We start from the raw sequence: 20010 nt of genomic DNA on the forward strand, positions 1-20010 counted from the left end.
GGATCCCGGTTAGACCCCGAATTCCTGCACCCCACGAGCACATGCGTCATCGATTTGTTCAGAAAGTCCGCGATAAAAGATAAGATTACCAAGCATAATTCAGGGACGACATCATTATTTTTATACTTCAAGTACTACCTTAGCTATGTGATATGAATAACTCATAATGAAATAAAATGAAGCATAATCGTTTTGTACGAAGTACACGAAAATTTAAACAAGAATCCCTGTTTATTCAGTCCGCTAGTCACTTATCGAAGTTGTGCTTTCCTCAGGTAGAGCTTAAAAGCAAGGTAAAAGTTAGCTCTTGTATTGTCCATGGAATGAACAGGGTCCCAGGTACGGTTGAGCATAGCTGCCACTCGGCAAATGACGTAAAGTTGAGATACAGACACCCCAAAGCTAATAAAGCAAAAGAATAAAATAAAATATGGATTTATGATACATTATGCATAAAAAAGGGTTGACTTTTTTGAGCCTCCAAGATGCGCACCCTCCTATTGGTTAAACTTTACAGCGCTTACAACATACCTCCCACCTGCAAAAGAATACGCCTTCGTACCTTAGGTAGATAGCCTCAACCTCATCAATTCAATCAATTCAATCAATTCAATCAATTCAATCAAGCGTATTCAATCAAGCGTATTCAATCAAGCGTATTCAATGTAAGCAAAGCAAGTTACCAAGTCTAATAATATTACATAGCACTGTATTAGGCTGGCACTAATCATAAGGGTGGATAGTAGCTCATGCGCTAAAATATAGGTAGCTTGCCACTATAATTACAGGGGAGTTAGCTACTATCAGTACTATAAATACAGTGCTTACCTTTTTAGCTCATACACATAAGCTAAAAACAAATCCCTCGCACCCCCCCAATACTCTTTTTTAATGCATAGAGTACTATTTTAGGCGCAACATGTTTTAAAGCATAGTAAATAATCCCTGTAATTTAAATACACCCCACAATTTTGAGGGGCGCCCCTATTAAAATACTCCAATTTTAGGGCATTTGCCGAGTGGCAGCTATGCTCAACCGTACCCAGGGGGTTCCACCCACTCCCAACATTGAAAGGTACGGGATTCAATAATAGATAGTCCAATATAACCCACACGTAACTTTCGCATCACTTTCTCGAACGTTTTAGCCCTGGCAACTTTTCGGCCCATGAACTTGTCGAGACAACCCGATATCAAAAGCAAAGCCAAGCTCTAATCGGAATCCTCGCCGTACAACATCATCAACGTAGAAACGGCCAATGCTTTTACTGCAATGCGCGCTTTAGTTTATTTATAATCTGCTTTCCGGTATGGAGTTTATCTCCATCTTCTCTCCCTTCCTTTTTCTAAACCGCTCGGGTCGATGACAGGACCTCTGTTAGGTTCTAAATAGCAAATAACTATCGCCGAAGCAGGGGCGTCGCTTTCTAATCAGTTACCCACATTATCCAGGTACTCAGGGCATCCTAGTCAGTATAATAATAATAGCACAACAAGAAAGCTTTCCAGAACTCGTTGGATGTTCCGGCATATCCGCTATATCCAGTCCATTTTGTCACATTTGAGGGTATTAAACACTCTCGTCGTTTACATACAGTCCTGGAACAACCCTATAATCGCGCAGCAACCCCGCGATCAAGATGACGAGCAGTGCGCAGCCCGTGAAGGGGGACAGTAAGCCGATCGTGCTTATAGACCAAGATGACCAAGATGACCAATGGGAGGGAGCAACAGAGACGAGTCCGCTGGTCGGCGAAAGTTCAAGCTCAAGCGGAAGTGACAGTGATAGTGTAACAGAAGACAACAGCAATGTGAAAGGCCAGGGGAGTTGGATAGGCCACGAAGATTTCGTCGGATTCCCATGGTGGAAAAGACCGTCGGTGGGTTGTGCATGAATATAAGGAGATGGCAAAGAAAACACCGGCAGCTAACATGAGCTTATTAGGTGTACTGGCTTTTAGCACCTTATCTCCTATTTTCCCTTGCATTTGGCGGTATCATCGTTCCGAAGCTCAATTTGTAAGTTACACAACTCCGGTCGGTTTTTATTAACAGTATGTTGCTTACACGGGAACGTCGCTCTCCCTCTTAGAATTGTCCATTTGATATGTCGTACTCACTTCACCGACCGCCAACAGCTTGAGCCAAATCCTATAAACCCTTTAGGTCCCTTAGGCGCCGATAATGACTTATGCACAAGCGCTCCTGTCCAGAAGCAGGTTGCTGTTTTCACGCTTGTACTAAGCGCCCTCACCGGCGCTCTAAGCGCGATCACGGCACCAAAGCTAGGCTCACTATCTGACCGGTATGGCCGAAAGCGCCTGATGGTGATGGCTTCATGCGGCGGTGTAATCAACGAGTGTATTACTATCTTGGCCGCAAAGTTCCCAGACGTTGTCGGCTACCATTGGCTGCTCCTGGGTGCATTCTTTGATGGCGTAACGGGCTCCTTCACAGCGGGCAGCCTACTGAGTAACTCTTATACGAGCGACTGCGCCCCTCCATCTAGACGTGGAGTGCATATTGGCTACCTTCATGCCTGTCTATTTACCGGATTAGCATTCGGACCTCTCATTGCTGGTTATTTTGTCAAATGGACAGGTTCGTTAATATTGATATTTTACGTCGTTTTGGGTTGTCATGCGGCCGTCATCTTGTATTTCTGGTTTGTTCTTCCTGAGTCGATATCGAAAAAGCGTCAGATGGCCGCACGCCAAAAACACCGCTCTGAGAACGAAGCCACAGCTGTTCAGCTTAGATCGACCCTTCCGGATTCGCTTCACGTCTTCATTGGGCCGCGGGCTGCGTCATTTATTGACGATCACATGGGAACTTGGCTTCCCGCACTTATGAGCGCCAACCCATTTGCTCCCTTAAAGATCCTCGTCCCCAGTGGGCGGGACAATGGTCCCCTGCGACGCAATCTGATCATCCTTGCTTTCATCGACACGATTCTCCTGTCCGCTGCAATGGGTGCCGGCACTGTCATCGTGCTTTACTCTGAGTTTATGTTTCATTGGGACACCCCAGAAGCCTCGGAATTTGTATCGGCGGTTAGCATGGCGCGGGTTGTAATCCTCATCTGCATACTTCCAGCCATCAACTACGTGTTCCGTGTTCTACCACTACGCCGCCAAAGGCGTGAAAACGGCGGCGTAAATGTGATCGAGACGAATTCTGGGGCTGATAACCTGGATATATGGCTTTTGCGTTTTGCTCTCCTTAGCGATGCTATAGGTACCTTCGGCTTTATATTCGTACGCTCGCAGGAACTATTCGTCCTCTGTGGTCTGGCTACCGCATTTGGCGGCTTAGCTAGTGCTACTATTCAAAGCGCGATCACGAAGCACGTCCCGGCTCACCGTATGGGCTCTCTATTGGGAGCCACAGGCTTGTTACATGCGCTTGGAAGGGTCGTTGCTCCTGCGCTTTTCAACGGCATTTATGCCGGGACGGTCGAGACTTTCCCGCAGGCTTTCTTCGTCTTATTAACTTCGCTGTTCGGGCTGGCAATACTTGGCAGTTTCTTCGTGAGACCCCACTGTAAGCTTCAATCTACGCCACCCAGATCTCTTAAACGAGACATTATAAGCTGACCTTTTGGAAACAGTACATGTGAAAGACGACGGCTATATTGCAGTCCCGGTCCGAGTCCCTCGCGATGCTCAGGATCCGGATGTCATGTCTGATGAAGAGATTCTTAGTGGGGCCTTACCCCGAGTTTAAATAACATACTACGTTTATACATATAATATTGCAGCGGCAACCGCTTATATATGACACGAAATATGTCAGTCAAAGATTTGTTAGTAGGTCGGGTTATATGATTACGACTATTCGTAATGTTTTTGACAATGGAATATGTATCTATATACGTTGGTATATGTTTCTTGGAACTGGCACTTAGCTGGCACATTTTCAGCCGGCAATGCACCGATATACGTAGAAGGTGTGTAATACTGTTCTATTTTAGATTTTTTATAGTAGTATTTCTAGTATTTGCGCCGTTGCTGGTTGACTTGGTGCCTAGGTCATCTACCTACCTAAGGTACCTGTAAACTTAAGCCTTCGAACTAGCAAGGCAGGCAGAGGATTCGAATCTATAGAAATCTTGACGCGCGCGGTGATGCAGTATGCTTGAATATGTTCAATCTCCCAGGTCACACATAGTCTATACCCGGCGCTACTTGATATCGATCTACCTGAAGCGCCACACTTTATATGTACCGCCAAATCCGCTCCTAGTACACTTCTTTCACCCTCCAACTAACGGCCAAGACTCGGGCGCCAAGGAAACAGCTAGTTGAAATGGCATACGATAACGCCGCGAAGAGGATAAGCGCCAGCCAGCCTTGACGCTCGTCGCTACCCATCTCCAGCAATGCGCCGGCGATGGGAACGGCCGTCAGGGTCCCAAAGCTGCCAATCATCACCGCCGTGGAATACACACGACCGTAATCACGGGCGTCGCACAGCTGGCCGATGCAGACGGGGTACAAGCCTAGGTTGCTTCCGGAAGCAAAGCCAAAAGTAACAGCGAAAACGACGATCATGGCGCGCGAGTCACCGGCAGGGAGCCAGAAGGCGAGGATAGTAACGACACACAGCGCGTTCGTTATGGTAATGACGTTGAAGCGGCCGAAGCGGTCCGCTAGGAACCCCGGGAGGAACCGACCGAAGAAGGAGCCGGCGTTTAGAATGGCCAGGAGCGTGTACGCGGCGTTGGCATCCTGGCCGTGGGCGGCGGCGTACGAGACGATGTACGTCAGCGGGGTGAAGATGCCCCACTCCATGAACCAGACGCCGGCGCAGCAGAGGGAGAACTTGAGGTCCCGGAACAGGGACCAGTCCGGCAGGATGCGCACCGGGTGGGTGCTGGGGGGCAGGCGCGAGCGCACGAGCAGGTTGGCCAGGACGGACAGGAACAGCAGGATGAAGCCGATGATCCGCGTGCTCCACGCGAACCCGAGGCGCGGGATCGCCGCCTGCAGGTACAGCGGGAACACGATGCCGCCCACGGACCCGGCCGTCGCCGCGACCCCGACCGCCAGGCCCCGCCGGCGCTTGAAGAAGTGCGCTATCACGCCGTAGGCGGGCACGTTCAGGAGCGCGCCGCCTATGCCTCCTAGGACCGCGTACGTGAGCAGGATCTGGTAGTATTCTATTTATTTTTTTTAATAAAAGTTTAGCATAGGTACATCTCTGTGATACCTAAATTAAATATAAGACAGGGGGAAGGGGGGCTCACCTTCGCACAACCCTAGTATGAGCTGGCTAGCGACAACCAGCAAGCTGCCGGCGGCGACGAGCAGCCTGGGGCCGTGCCTGTCGAAGATGGGGCCGACCTGGACGCCGAAGAAGAAGACGATGAACAGGTACATGCTGAAGATCCAGCCGATGGTGGAGGAGCTGTACCCGGCGAGCTGGTGCGTCGAGAAGTAGGACTCGAACACGGCGACCGAGTTGATCAGGCCGTACAGGCAGATCATGGAGCAGAAGGAGCCGAAGACGACGAGCCAGGCGGCTAGGCCGCCTTCGGGGAAATCTTCATCGTCGTCGTCGTCATCATCACCATCACCTCTATCTGAAGAGGAAGACGACGGCAGATGTGGTGCAGCCGCATCCTCGATGGAGCGGGAACGAGCCTTATTGTGTTTCTCTTCGTCCTCGCGGGAAATGGATTCAGAATTGGGATTGTGGTTGGGATTGGGATTGGAAAGTTGCTTCTTTTCGTCAAGGTACTCCGACGGAGGCGGCGTGACCCCCGTCGGGACAGTTTGATTTATGAGGCAGCTGTCATCTGCATTCTGCGGCGTAATGGTCATGGACGACCTTTCTCGTCTTGTATTATTATACAGTATTTTTTTTTTAAAAAAAAAATAAGTTCAGTACAGACGGTAGTGAATTAGAGTCGACGTGTAAGAGGGACTCGGTGAAAACATAATACCCTATAGATTACTGCCTTAATTACGGGCACTAACCACCTAGGTATATCTGCTAGTCTCTCTCGCGGTCGTTGTCGTTGAAAGAAGGTTAAAATTGGGAACGGGCAAGAATGGGAGAATATCCCCCGTTTATATATAAGGTATTAGGAGGTACCTAGGTAGGTAACCTAGTATAAGTCGGGTTTACCTATAAGTACCGTACTTAAATTATACGACAGGAAAAAAAAAAAAAAAAAACATACTACGTAAGTACGAAGCACGTAAAAAAATAAAGCTGGAGAAGATAACGACGATGGCGCTATAATTTACTAAAATTTCACTAATACGGCAGTCTCGATGTCATACGAACCCACCGGGGACGATAACTGTTACATAAAAGATTCCTCGCGGGTTGGGTAATGTCATACCACCAAACCACCAAACCACCAAACCACCAAACCCACTTATACTCACTTACTCACTCACTTGCTACTCCGCCGGTCTTGCCTTTCAAATTCCTTACCATACACCGGTCTTCCTCCCGCTCTTTCCCGCCCTTGCATTGGTGTAGGTACCTACAATAGTGTATACTACGCTGACTAAAGTGTCACCTTGCGGCTCGCGGGGGAAGGGAGGACCCACGGGCGAGCTGCTGGGTCGATATCGATTTCTCATTTGCCAATGGCAGGTATGAGGTGACCGCTTATAGATAATGGAGCCCCGTGGTCGATGCTATTTCCTACACCCCGTGCCCCGTACTCCGTGCCCCGGGTGCCTACCTGCCTTAGGTACCCAGCCAGCCAAGCAGTACTGCCAGCCAAGATATCTTTTTTTTTTTTCAACGAACTCTCCACAAAACCAGACGAGGGATTGTCCAATTAAAGCCTTTTTTTAAACTGTAAACCTTGATTCGGGAAGCTTACCTTGACTTGGACCGGACCTTGGTGGAACAAAAAGGTGAAGTTGCTAGAGTGCCTATTCTCCGCGCTTGGACAATGTATATTACGGTGAAGCTCTCGTCTTCAGGATTCCCATATTTGGAAAAATACAACATATAGGTACCTCACTCACCTCTGGCAAATAAACACAAAAAGACCACGGGCCAGAACTCCGCAACGTCGGCATCCGGGAAGTCCCGCTGCGCGCTGAAGAAGCATGCTTATTAGGTACGTTAGGTACCTACGTACGTAGTCCTGCGGCGAACTATTACCTTTTTTTTTCTTCTTTGAATACGACCTCGCCAATGGTAACGGTTGGGATTACTTAACTACCTTGCATACACATACGTGCGTACATACATACATTAGGTTAGGCACACATATACATGGCTTATACGGAAGCAGAAAGTATAGGCGATAGGCCTTTAGTTGAGAGGTAAGGGAAAAGGGGATAGAAAAGAAAAAGAGGAGAAATGTTTATTTCCGTGTTCGAGGTTATTGAGTTGGGTTATCTGTTGAGCTTGTTTGAGTGAGTATATTAGCAAGAAGGTGTTCGGGCGGTTGAAACGAGGTTGGGTGGTAAGTGCCCAGGAGCTGAAGATGATGCACCAAGCGTAGGCATCTGTATAAGATATGTTTATTGTGCAAAGGGGTTGACTTGTTATTTTATAATTGAGATAATGATGCGATTAATATCAAAGTCCAAAGGAATATAGATATGAACAGGATATAAACCAAAATGACCATATATATCAATGGTAACTAGTATAAATGTAAATAGTTTTAATGTTGGAGTTGGAGATGGTGCCGTTTTATCGGCTTTAAGAGGTGCGTGCAACACGGACATGATAAGAGTATAAAAATCCCATCTTGATTCCTAGCGCGTATGTAAATGGCTATATTCCGCGTCTAGAAGAAAAGGTAACCCAGTTAGGTTACCCAGTAAGTCAAACTACCTAGAAGCAACGCTATCTAGGTACCTTTGGTACCTGGACCTAGGAGGAGAGAATAACGGGTAGGTAACACCACAAGTAGTAAATTAACGACGTCATAAGGCTTAAGAAAAACAATGTTTACCAAACGACCTTCATTATCGCGATACCGCGTAACTTACATATTAGACTACCGGTTCAAAGGGGGTGTTCATGCATCTACCCGGGCTATTCTCAATCGAAGGTCACGTTTAGTTTAGCCTCAATTCGATTTCCTAGTGTTTGCCAATAACAAACAACCTTTGATTACCAGTAACCAAGTCGAACGTGTTACACATTCGTATAACGATGGCTGCAACCAAGCAATAGCATAACACAACAGCATAGGTACCTATCTCTTATCTATCATTTTCCTTCAAGCTTAGCTTAGCTACCTACCTAGGAGGTATGCGTCGATCCGCCAGCTCGAGAGCCAATCCCTTCTTCATTGCCAACCTCCTCAAGCGTCAGAGTAACCAAGGCATCCAAGTAAGAATCCAGCGCAAGATGAGTTCTAGTAGTAGGAGTAAAATATCTGGGCCGATTCACTTTGGCCCGTTCGAGGTCACGCCCCAGGTAAGTCGGCTTTGTTTATATGTCCGTCCCTAGGTACCTACCTACATATCTCCTAGGTATCTTTATCTCATCTCATAAAAGGTAATTAGTTATATCGCCGCTGAGAAATGAGAAATGAGAAATGAGAATGAGAATGAGAATGAGAATGAGAATGAGATATGAGATATGAGATTCCGATATATGATTGACCTTTTCACTGAACAACAAAGTGTACCTAACCGCACCCCCTAGGTCTTCCTCACAACCCCCCACTCCTTCGCCCTCGTCAACCTCAAACCCCTGCTGCCGGGGCACGTCCTGGTCTGCCCGCGCCGGCCCTACAAGTGGCTCACGGAGCTCAGCGCGCCCGAGATCACGGACCTGTTCTGCGCCGTGCAGCGGGTGCAGCGGATGCTCGCGCGGCACTACTTTTCCTCTTCCCCTCCCTCTTCTTCTTCCTCAAACCATCATTCTTCCTCTTCCCCATCCTCGTCTTCTCGGCAGCAACAGCAGCAGCAGAGACACGACGTCCCGGAAGCAGCCGGTTCGTTCAACATCGCGATCCAGGACGGCCCCGAGGCCGGCCAGACCGTCCCCCACGTCCACGTCCACGTCATCCCGCGCATCCGAGGGTCCACGGCGAAGGAGCAGCCGGGCCCCGGGGACCAGATCTACGAGTCGATGGCGGCGGAGGAGGGTAACGTCGGAGGGGCGTTGTAAGTCTTTTTCTTCTTCTCTTCTTTTTCTTTCTTTCTCTCCATCCTTCCGCCCTTTTTCCCCTAACCGGCTTCCCCTATCCCCCCCTGAAGAGGATTCGAACTTTATAAGCCCCCAGGGAAAAAGTTACGTACTGACAACGACTCCCCCAAAAAGGTGGGATCGGGAACTCAACAACCTGCTCCGGCAACGTCTCGGCAGCCGGCCCGAGCCGGGCGGGAGTTTCCCCAGCATAGAGGACTCGGAGCGGCACCCGCGGACGGCGGAGGAGATGGCGGCCGAGGCGGACGTGTTCCGCAAGGTCTTGGAGGAGATGGGAGAGGAGGATGAAGAGGCCGAAGCTAAGCAATGATTGATTGATTGGTTGGTTGGTTGGTTAGCCTAACGGGAGGGGGGGGCGGGTGGTTGTTGCGATTTCCTTTGCTCTCTAATCGAACCTGGTGCGTTATTGATGAAAATAGGATGCGGAGTTAGTTATGCCTTACGAGACGCAATGTTTTATGTCAAGAGATATGTAATTGAACGATTTCCCCATGAACAGAACACCATACTAATGCGAACGTTACTACTCCCTTGGTCGTTTGCTTTATTATTTACGTCTGGGTAGTCCATGTATATATTTTATCTAGCATCTCTCCCCTTCACCCACTACCTTAGGTACACATGCTCACTATTGCTCCGCATCAAGCAAGATACAATTATAGAAAACACTAATGCGCCTTTACGAAATGGAGAATAGAGTCCTAAACGCAATCAATCATAAAAGGCGCTGGGCTGCATTTGATACATTTGATATGTACCTTAGGTGCCTAGCAGGATAACCATTACGACCTGAACGCCATACGCATGCCCCCTTCCCTCATCCAAAGCCATATCATAAGACCCCCAAAATCATTTACACGTCAACCCCTATCACTATTATTTACCTCTACCTAGGTAGACAAGCCCTTAAGATGTCCACCTACCTATCATAACCCTCTAAGCAGTTCATCCAACGAGATCGGTTTCCTCACGGCATTATTCAGCCCTTCATGAAACGTAACCCAGACCTTAGGCTCGCCCTTCCCAGCCGCCCCGTCTCCGCCGGCCCTGCTCCTCGGCCTACCGTTGACATTGGTCTCCTTCAGAGCGCGGACATCCGCGTTCTCGATGACCCGCCCGAAGAAGTCCTTCTTGACGCCGAGGATGGGAAGCGCCGCCATCTTGGAGCCCTTGTTTTCCTTGTTGTTATTGCCGGCGAAGATCAGAGACGCCTTCTCCTCTGGCGCTGCGGCATGCGGGTCGCCGCCGCCGCCGCCCCGGAAGCGCGCCTGTCGCGCTAGATTTTCTCGCTGCAGTTTGGCTTTTTGTAGTTCTTGATCCAGCACCTGCCGTACGGCGTAGCGCGTCGGGGCTTGCGTGCCGTGGACGACGGCTGCGGACGTTTCAAAGGTAGCGAGGACGTCGAGATCACTAGGTATTAACTTGTCAGTAACCATCTCCAAAAGTTTAACACGAAAGAAATTTCTATACTTACGGTTCCATGCGGTAGACCCACTGAGGGCCTCTACTAAAGGGGGAATCGCTCTCGATCTTCCCCTTTTGAAGCTCAATTCCGACCTCAGCTAGCACGTCAGCGGCCCGCTTTACCATGGCTTTCTCAGTATCTTTCCGGACGCTGGCTGTGCTCCGCTGATCCCCACTACCTCCAACAGCCACGGGTTTCACGTCCGGAGACACCATACGAATAAGATATGGGAGGAAATCAGTGGCAATATCCTCGGGACTGCGGAAAGAGCGCATGAGCGTCGGGGGTAGCTGGGCTTGCATCGCTTGGAGTACTGCGCGATTTTCCTTCTCGGTCTCGCGCGCGACGAAGTCTGCCCTCGGACCCGAGAAAGGCAACGGCGGGGCCTCATCATCTGCATCAGCAGCGCCCCATTTTCTATCGTAAGCTAGATTGGCACGTCGAATGGGCGCTGCGAATAAATGATGACACGCGAGGATAGGTTGGCTAAGATAGGGAACTAACTCCCAGTCTTGGCTTCCGAACAATCTTGACGAACACGTATCGTGGAAATGCATCCATTCGTAGGCGCAGTCCGGTTTAGATAGGAACGAGTCGTCATTGAACTCGTGATTCGGATAGTCTAGGAAGACTTCGGTCATTACTCTGTCCACATCGCCACTGGTTTCGACCATCTGCCTCAGGCGCTCCATTCCATACTTCTTCTGCTGCTCCGAGAAGCCAAGCTGTGCTTGTGGCTGCTCGCTGTGGTGTTTCGACAAAGGAGCTGCGATGAGGACATTATTCTTCGGAAATCCAGCGCCATCTTGGAAGATGCGCGTGACGATATCCCTCACGCTACCACGCCCTATGCCTCTCGCACCACCACCGCCGTGGGACAGATCATGGACAATGTTCCGCTCCACCCATTGCCGTGTTAAACACAGCGGGCCGTTGAGAGATGCGGATCTAACACGACCAGCAACCCATTCACCTACGACCATAATACCTCGTAGATCTCCCTCTGCTGTGCTCTCGGCACCTTTCTTTGCATCTATACCGCTACTCATGCCCCACGCCGCTTCGCATAATTTCCGTGCTGCATCCTTTTCGCAGGGAATGCCCTCCTTTTCAAATACTGTCTTCAGGCGAGTCACAACTGCGTCAATGGTGGGTTTTCCCATGTGAATAATTTCAGCCAGATTCGATTGTCGTAGGGGCCTGAGAGACGGGTGATAGACATCATTGCAAATTAAGATTAGAGGCCGCATTTGACGAAAGTCGTCGCCCTTCTTTTTACGACGCCCCGACTGTTGAGCCGTATTCTCTTGTCCCGATGCATTTTTCTCTCCGATCGTAATCAAGTCCATCAGGGCTTTGATGAAACCACCTTCTCCAGAACCACCAGAGCCGGCCACAACACCGTCAACTTCATCAACCACTACGCACACCGGACGTGCGATCTTCTGTTGTTTTCCACCCTGGAGCTTGTTCTGTTGTATGGTCTTGACGTTTTCCGTCCCTAAACTAGTGCGAATCCGGTTTTTAACAACATCTCGGCTGCGGTCATCACTAGCATTAATCTCCATTACTTCATAGCCTGCCTGCTTGGCGCAGACATGAGCCAGCGTAGTTTTCCCCAGTCCGGGAGGACCAGTCAGCATTAAAATCTTCCGGTGCGGCTTTTCTTCCTCGGCCTCTGCTTTTCCGCCTGGTCTTCTCAGAGTAGACCTCGATTTTGCTGTTCCCGGAAATACTATTGGATCCCATCTCTTTAACCAGCGTAGAACCTGCCTGTTCGTGAGATCGTCGCCAACTAAATCCATAAAGTTCCTCGCACGGTATTTCTCAGTCCATAAAAGCGACTTCTTCGGCTTCTTGACGGCTTCCACGGAAGGCGTCGGTTGGTCCGGTACCGTACTAGAGGCCGGGGGCTTGTTGCTGAGTTCCTTGGAAGCGGCGTCTATTAACTCGTGGATTTCGATGCCGTAGTAACTCCTTTTCGCCCGGCCCTCTTTCGTTTTCGATCGTGCAGCGACTATCCGTTCAAAAGACACACCAGGACCAGCCTTTCGCTGTTTAATGTCGACTATGTTGCCCGAACAGGTAGTGATCTTAAATGTGCTTTGCGCTTGACGAGAGGCAAATCGGTCGAAGATAGAGGATACATTGCTCGACTGAAAAAAAGTGGTCGTTACAGAGGGCTGGCTCCTATTCTCGTACTCTTTCGGCTGCGAAGCTATGACCAAGGATGTCGAACCAACTTCCTCGGTGTTAAAATTTGGAACTGCTAGAGGGGTGGAAGACGGCTCGGTATATCCTATAACTGCTTGATCGCTGGGACTACTAAGCATTCGTTTTTTGGTTGCTGGCTCCTGTAGCAAATCATCGTCGTCGGAGTCATCGTCAACGAGGAAGCCAGTCTTCGCACGAGATCGAGGGTTTGGATCGGGATGAGGTTTCGTGCGCTTTACTGCTGCTGCCACTGGAGAGGAGCTAGCAGGATAAATAACGGGAGACGAGGCGGATATCATATTTGACGACCCAATTGAGTTATCCGCAGGTGATACCTTTAAAGGGAAATGTTGGGTGTGAATGGTGGAATTGAATTGTCAATAAATGTAAGGTACAGTATTGAAGACGCGTGAACGCGTTCCGATGCGCGTTTGGTGGGGCAATTTCAATTTCAGTTTAATCAATTTAATCAATCAAAAGTGCAATACGGTTTACATAAGGTTTAATACCTAACGTATTGTATCACATTGTATCGTATCGTATTGTACAAATACGTATTGTACTGTACTTCAATTGAAAACTAACACAATTTCTCATTCAACGCGCCAAAATGCTCCCGTCTTACCTAGGTAGACAATTGAACTCATAATATCAAGATATCGATATCGACCCAAATAATGGACCTTTACCAGGTATATAACCTAGTAAGATTATTGAAAGTGAAACTGAGGTTAGATGCTATAGTTTCCTATTGGACAAAGTTAGCTAAATACCAGGTACTGAATGTAAACCGTACCTAGGTAGGTAGGTAATAGCTAATAGCTAATAGATAATAGGCAATAGATAATGAGGAATGCTAAGATGTAGAAACGAGATAACATACCGCGTGCCTAATAAACACATCCTGGAACTCTTCCCAGCTCAATCCTTCATTACCCAGTCGCTCAGTCGCGGTCATCAACTCGGTACCATTTTTGCCAAGCATTTGAAGGAGGGTTCGGACCTTTGCGGTCGGAACATGAAGATCGGTTAGATCGTATGGATGATGTGGTAAAAGCGGCAAGGCAAGTTTGTACCCTTCTCGTAACGGGTCCACTCCCCTAAAATGTTCAGGAGCCCAGGGGACGTTACCCGGGGCATACTCCGAAAGGACGTCTTGGATATCTACCGTTCGCTCGCTCTCCTTCTCTACGATAACGACTTGCTGCTCTGCAGTCCTGCGGCCGAAGTCTTCCTCAAAGTCTTCTTCAGGACTCGGCATGTTCGGCCGTTGTTGGGTCATGAAGAAGCGAGGCACCAGAATGGTCGTCTCGTATCCTAATATTGTATCGTTTGGGATCGCGAGACTTCGAAACAACCATCTAATGTAATCGCTGGTATCTCTAAGACGAATTAAAACGAACTGACCGGAATATGGTCCCCAGCTCCCGTCCATACCGTCGTGCTCAACGCGTGGATAGTTGTCTAAACTGAGGTACTGTAAGTGGCTATGCGCCAACACACTTACGGCACGAGTAAAGGCCATTTCGTCTATACAAAGCTCTCCAGAGGAATCATGTATTGGCGGGAAAGGGAAGAAGGCATTCCAGACAAAGATATCAAACAACAACGCTGGAAGTCCTGGGGACCCGACGGGCGATCTTTCCTCGAAGAAATGCATGAACTTGCTCTGCGACAGATCTGTATGACGCTTGACTGTCAGTCGTAAAAATCGAGGAGGCCCCAAATGAAAAAAAAAAAAAAAGGGATTACCCGCATCCAGTTCTGGGATCGCATAGTTGGTAGAAATATTGTCTTATATCCTCTTCATGACCTACAAAGTATCTTGTAACGTGCTTTGTATATCTCCTATATATGGCATCTGAAACGAATTAGAATTCACAAGAATCTTGCCGTAGGGACATATGTCTCACGTACCTTGGGTCATATCGCCATGATTTATGTGAGCTAGGACTCTGAGATTGGTGTCACGCCGTCTGTCGTTGAGTCCGAACTTCTCGTAGCTCTCAGCGCTTACGATGGCATCCGGTTCGATCCACGTGTTCATGAACACTCTAGACATAACGCCAAAATCCAGATCCATTGATGGCGTGGGTATGAAAAGTCACTGAATCACGGTTGGTGTAGTTGGTCTGTTGCAAACGGCATGTTCAATCCCACAGCCTGATCTACGGTGCGGTGTTGGTAAGACGACATGCACCGTATTAAACAAATGCTGCTTAATAGAATATATTTCCGATGCTATATACTGCTATCCATCCTGAATTGATATATGACATATAACTAAAATACCGAATCATGCGTTTTACTTGTTATGGTAGCGAAGCCAGACCTCTTATAATCTCAATGATGGGTGAGAGCTGAGTTAGTATATGCAACATATATACTCGCTTTAGATCACTGATTCGACTACTCAAGGAATCATTTAAACATCCAGAGAACTCATACGAATTAAAGTACAGAATCTTCCGGCAAAAGGCCATTCCTCCATCTCATCGCCGAGCGCTTATTGGCCCAGGCCAACACGGCATCGTAGTCAACGCATTCATGCTTCGAGCCCCAGCCCGGCCCATACTCCGATTCCCCCTCCAAATTAGTATCCGCGGAACACATGATAGACTGGCGCAGGTAGTCGAAGCAATGCGCCGAGTGGTGGGCCACCTCCTCCGTTAATTCGACGCCGGCGTATCCCTGCTGGTAATGCTCGACGATATACGACAGGCAGTGAAGCTGGTGGAAGACGGACATCATGTACGCGGGCCCGTCGGACGTTCGGTTGATGGCTACCGTGTGCGGCTTTCCGAGGATGTCGTAGGCCTCGTAGTCGGGGATCTGGACGTAGCCTCTAGCATCTACGGATTACCAGCGTTAACAAGTCACATCGTGGGGTAACTACCTACATGATCGGCTCATCTACATACCTGCGCTGAGAGGAATCCAGTTATGAAGAGTGTGGAGGGTGTCGTGTTCGTCGAAGAGCATGTCGTCGCGTACGTACTTGGGATCCGGGAGGAACGTGTATATCTTTCGGGGAACTTTGAAATGCCTATAATCAGGGATATGTCGCTACTGCAACATCATGGCTATCGGCGGACACATACAATTTGGCACGGGGGTTTGTTTGCCGTCAATCCGTTGGTAAACCAGATTGCCTAACAACAGTATTATGAGGGCTCCCATTATAACCTCCATCGCAAGCCGCCAGTACCGCGTTTCCCTACGAGAGCCTCGTGCTCCCCGGGACCAAACAGTATCCTCCTGTGGAGCGCCCGGTGTAAGAAACGCCTGCTCTTCCTCGTTATCGTTTTCCTTGGTGGTAGCCATGGTGCAAGCGCCGTGACAATTCGCGACGCGGGCAAGGTAACGATTAGTTAGAACTTAGTTCCAAACGTTCTCAAAGTATGAGTTCATGAAATGAGAACAGGGACGATAACAGTTTACCATGTGAACTCAGCGCCGAGCGATACATTGCTTGGAGCTTATTAGCCAGTGTTGAATTTGCCTAAATAGGAAGTCTTTCTTTCGATGTTCCGTTCCAGGTTGGGTTTAGGAGGTGGCGGGGCTTATAAGTGATCTAGAGTTGCATTGACTTGGATGATTCAGTGTTTACAGAACTGAAAAGGACTTGTTTAGGTAGTTTAGTTATTAGAGGATAATTATAAGCAGATGTCTGGTTTGAAGTAGTTGCTGTATATTGTTTAGAGATAAGTCGTTGACATCTCAATCTTCTCAGTTCTGTCGGCGCAGTTTCTCTGAAATCGCCTGATAGTTCAGTAATGTTGCACCAGCTATAGAAAGGAAGAGATCTGGTCAAGACTTAAATCTCTAATTCGGTAGCCAATATCACTGTTTAATAACTTTAATATTACGGACCGAGACAGGTTATCGAGTGTATGCTGTACTTGGCTTAGCACACTTTTCATGAGCAATGGCTTCACGATGGAATCTCCAATGCATTCCATCATAACTCATTCAATATATATATCTTCTTCTACATGGGCTATGGAAGTTGAAATCTTTCGCAACTGATCATTAGCGCTTTCACCCTATTAAGTCTTATGAAAGTCTGATAGTAATAGGTATCGTATATTTACTCGTATTACATATATCGGCTGTTTCCCAGTACGCAAGCAAGAAGGTCCCAGCATACCAACGACTTGGTTGACCAAGTGAACCCTGAAGACATGGAAACAACTTCGTTGTCCTACGAAAAGCTTTACTCTAAGCTATAAAAGCTTGCGGGTATAAGCCTAGTAAAGACCCTTTGTTCTAAATATACTGCCAGGGTCTCTAATTCATATCCTGCCATTCAACAATTTTCTTCTCCAGAAAATAAAAAGCTCCTAGAGGTTTGAGTATGTCTACTCTCATCACCTAACCAACATCGAGAGAGACTACCAAATAGCAGGCGAGATAAAAGTTAAGTTGAAGAATGCATTATTGGGAAATTAAATCATATGAATCATAAAATATGTATGTATAGCATATATGCGATTATGAGATTTAAAGAGTGGAGACGTCATTTGAATTTCCCGAGATTTTACCGGGGTTCCTGTTTGTTCACCTGCAGCTTTTATCGCAGTTCCCAGGTTCGCGCCAAGACTTTTTATCATCCGTCGCCTTCGCAACAAGGAATTTCCAACAAGGCTGGCCACCTCAAATCATCCACCATCTTACCTGGTAACATCTACAGCCGCAACCTTTTCCAACCTAGAATCTCGAATCTCGAACGTGAACAAAAACACAGGATGCCGGTGGTAAAGGGAGGAGTGTGGACTAATATCGAGGATGAAATCCTCAAAGTTTCCGTTTCCAAATATGGTCTGAACCAATGGGCGCGTGTCTCCTCGTTGTTACCGCGAAAGACACCCAAACAATGCAAAGCTAGGTGGAACGAATGGCTCGACCCCAGCATCAAGAAGATAGAATGGAGCAAGGAGGAGGACGAAAGGCTACTTCACCTGGCCAAGTTGATGCCAACCCAATGGCGAACCATCGCTCCTATCGTCGGCCGCACCGCGAACCAGTGCTTAGAACGTTATCAGAAGCTTCTCGATGAAGCCGAGCAACGAGAAGCCTCCAGCCTTGGCCTAACGGGTCCTGAAGGCGGCGAGACTCAAGCTCCTACAGCCGACGACGTACGAAGACTGCGACCAGGCGAGGTTGACCCGGATCCCGAAAGTAAACCTGCGAAACCCGACACTATCGATCTCGATGAGGACGAGAAGGAGATGCTGAGCGAGGCGCGTGCCCGCTTGGCGAATACACAGGGAAAAAAGGCTAAGCGAAAAGCTCGAGAGCGCCAACAAGAGGAATCGCGTCGACTTGCTGCTCTACAGAAGCGCCGAGAACTCAAGACTGCTGGTATCAACATCAAGGTCGTTACACGCAAGAAGGGCCAGATGGATTACAATGCGGATATCCCATTCGAGAAAGCACCCGCACAAGGTTTCTACGACACTGCGGAAGAGCAGATTCGAAACGAGAAGCAGCGAGCTGCGTTCGACCCTCGGAAGCAGCAGCTTGCGAACAAGCGGAAAGGCGAACAGGATGACGAGGCCGAGAGGAAGAGGCGGAAGAATGATAAAGACGCCCCCTCAGCTTCCATGCAAGCTGCCCTGAAGGCCGGGCAGATGCAGAGGATCCGAGAGGCAGAGCAAAGTAGCAAGAGGCGGGCGCTTGTTCTTCCATCTCCCCAAGTCAGCGATGGCGAACTCGAGGATATAGTTAAGATGGGCATGATGGGCGAGCGAGCGAACCTCCTGGCTCAGGCTAGCGAGAACGACGCGACTAGGGGATTAGTGAACACATACTCTACCCTGAACTCACAAACGCCGATTCGAACGCCCATGGCTCCGCCGCAGGAAGATCGAGTTGCCAACGAGATACGAAATATTCGAGCTCTTACAGAAAACCAGTCAGCATTGCTAGGAGGCGAGAACATCGACCTCCAAGATGGAGCCGGTTCAACGGGCTTCGAAGGTGCTACCCCTCGAAAGCAAGTAATATCGACCCCTAACCCCTTAGCTACACCCCTACGTACTGGCATGAACGAAGTCGGTGCTACACCTAGAAGGCCCGGTCAAACGCCACTACGTACTCCCAGAGACAGCTTCGCGCTCAACGCTGGTGATGGGGACATGGCTATGGTAGGAGGATCGACTAATGACGTGCGACTCCGAGAGCTAGCGATGAAGCACCAGCTTAAGCAGAGCCTTGCTTCCTTACCTAAGCCAAAAGAAACGGAATGGGAGTTGGAGATACCTGAGGATCAACGAGAGGTTATGGCAGTGGAAGAGACTGAGGAAGACGCTGCGGAGCGAGATCGACGAGAGCGAGCTATCCGAGAGGCTCAAGAACAACTAGAGAGGAAGAGGCGGACTCAAGTAATGCAAAGGGAGTTGCCACGGCCGGAATCTGTCAACTTTGAGGCTCTGATCCAGCAAGCATCCTCCATCACCGACCCTATTGAGGCTCAAATCGCCAAGGAGGCCGCTTTGCTTATCGCGAATGACGCTGTGAAATTCCCCGTCCGGGGCTCGAAATCTAGCGCCGGTCCCACTCGAATACAGCAGATTGATGACGCTTCGCTGGCCGAGGCGAGACTCAAGATCCTTATGGAGGTTAACACTAAGCCCAAGCCCGAGGAAATCCAGGCAACCTGGGAGCAGGAGGGCAGCAATGCGCTTCTCCTCGGGCTGGGCTGCTACGAAGATGACGATGACGAAGAGCAGGTGGCGGCTATGAAAACCGCTTTTGATGTGAGTACTCTAGCAACATGACCTTGAATTTTGGGCCCCCTTTGATAACTTCTTATAAACTAACGATTTCCACACACAGGCGGTTCAAGACTCCACGATGGAAATCGTAGAGAAATGCGCTAAGCTCGAGAAGAAACTAACCCTCCACTTGGGAGGTTATCAGCAGCGGGCTAAGACTCTCCGCGCCAAGATGGGCGAAGCGTACGACGCCTACGAGAAGGCCAACTTCGCCCTCAGCGCATTCAAAACGCTAGCCGTGTCGGAGGAGATCGCCGCTAGGAGTCGGCTGGAGGCTTTGAGAGAGCAGGTCGGCTTCGTCAGCCGCAGGGAGCGCGAAGCGCAGGAGGCGTATCGCCAGACTAAGGAGGAGCTTGACGCTTTAATGGACGGCGGCGGCGTCAACGGCTATCATTAATTAATTTT

General features: G+C 49.0%; 7 protein-coding genes across 7 annotated transcripts; 3 read left to right on the plus strand and 4 right to left on the minus strand.

The window, feature by feature from the left end:
- Positions 1-1640: 1640 nt before the first annotated feature.
- On the plus strand, positions 1641-4395 carry F4812DRAFT_466179 (MFS general substrate transporter; the record flags this gene model as incomplete). The annotated part of the gene is made up of 4 exons (XM_047938527.1): positions 1641-1880; positions 1946-2019; positions 2093-3543; positions 3611-4395. The coding sequence occupies 4 exons, from the start codon at positions 1641-1643 to the stop codon at positions 3724-3726; spliced, it is 1881 nt and encodes a 626-aa protein (XP_047788058.1). The 3' UTR covers positions 3727-4395.
- Positions 4079-6182, minus strand: F4812DRAFT_110306 (MFS general substrate transporter). Its single transcript, XM_047929335.1, has 2 exons — positions 5249-6182; positions 4079-5161 (listed from the first exon to the last, which is right to left on the minus strand). Exons 1-2 carry the CDS (start codon positions 5823-5825, stop codon positions 4242-4244), a joined length of 1497 nt encoding a protein of 498 aa, XP_047788059.1. The 5' UTR covers positions 5826-6182; the 3' UTR covers positions 4079-4241.
- A 1789-nt stretch (positions 6183-7971) lies between these two features.
- On the plus strand, positions 7972-9491 carry F4812DRAFT_437372 (HIT-like protein). Its single transcript, XM_047934923.1, has 3 exons — positions 7972-8409; positions 8641-9104; positions 9262-9491. Exons 1-3 carry the CDS (start codon positions 8242-8244, stop codon positions 9455-9457), a joined length of 828 nt encoding a protein of 275 aa, XP_047788060.1. The 5' UTR covers positions 7972-8241; the 3' UTR covers positions 9458-9491.
- Positions 9388-13214, minus strand: F4812DRAFT_437375 (uncharacterized protein). Its single transcript, XM_047934924.1, has 2 exons — positions 10622-13214; positions 9388-10557 (listed from the first exon to the last, which is right to left on the minus strand). The coding sequence occupies exons 1-2, from the start codon at positions 13123-13125 to the stop codon at positions 10074-10076; spliced, it is 2988 nt and encodes a 995-aa protein (XP_047788061.1). The 5' UTR covers positions 13126-13214; the 3' UTR covers positions 9388-10073.
- F4812DRAFT_437378 (uncharacterized protein) lies at positions 13215-14975 on the minus strand. The gene is made up of 3 exons (XM_047934925.1): positions 14744-14975; positions 13710-14687; positions 13215-13574 (listed from the first exon to the last, which is right to left on the minus strand). The coding sequence occupies exons 2-3, from the start codon at positions 14484-14486 to the stop codon at positions 13512-13514; spliced, it is 840 nt and encodes a 279-aa protein (XP_047788062.1). The 5' UTR covers positions 14487-14687; positions 14744-14975; the 3' UTR covers positions 13215-13511.
- Positions 14976-15042: 67 nt separating this feature from the next.
- On the minus strand, positions 15043-16779 carry F4812DRAFT_437382 (uncharacterized protein). Its single transcript, XM_047934926.1, has 3 exons — positions 15928-16779; positions 15748-15861; positions 15043-15678 (listed from the first exon to the last, which is right to left on the minus strand). Exons 1-3 carry the CDS (start codon positions 16148-16150, stop codon positions 15278-15280), a joined length of 738 nt encoding a protein of 245 aa, XP_047788063.1. The 5' UTR covers positions 16151-16779; the 3' UTR covers positions 15043-15277.
- Positions 16780-17574: 795 nt separating this feature from the next.
- Positions 17575-20002, plus strand: F4812DRAFT_452220 (pre-mRNA splicing factor component-domain-containing protein; the record flags this gene model as incomplete). Its single annotated transcript, XM_047936320.1, has 2 exons — positions 17575-19587; positions 19667-20002. The coding sequence occupies 2 exons, from the start codon at positions 17575-17577 to the stop codon at positions 20000-20002; spliced, it is 2349 nt and encodes a 782-aa protein (XP_047788064.1).
- Positions 20003-20010: the final 8 nt, after the last annotated feature.

Source organism: Daldinia caldariorum (genome assembly GCF_022478825.1).
Source record: "Daldinia caldariorum strain CBS 122874 unplaced genomic scaffold F4812scaffold_14, whole genome shotgun sequence".
Classification (NCBI taxonomy): Eukaryota; Fungi; Ascomycota; class Sordariomycetes; order Xylariales; family Hypoxylaceae; genus Daldinia; species Daldinia caldariorum.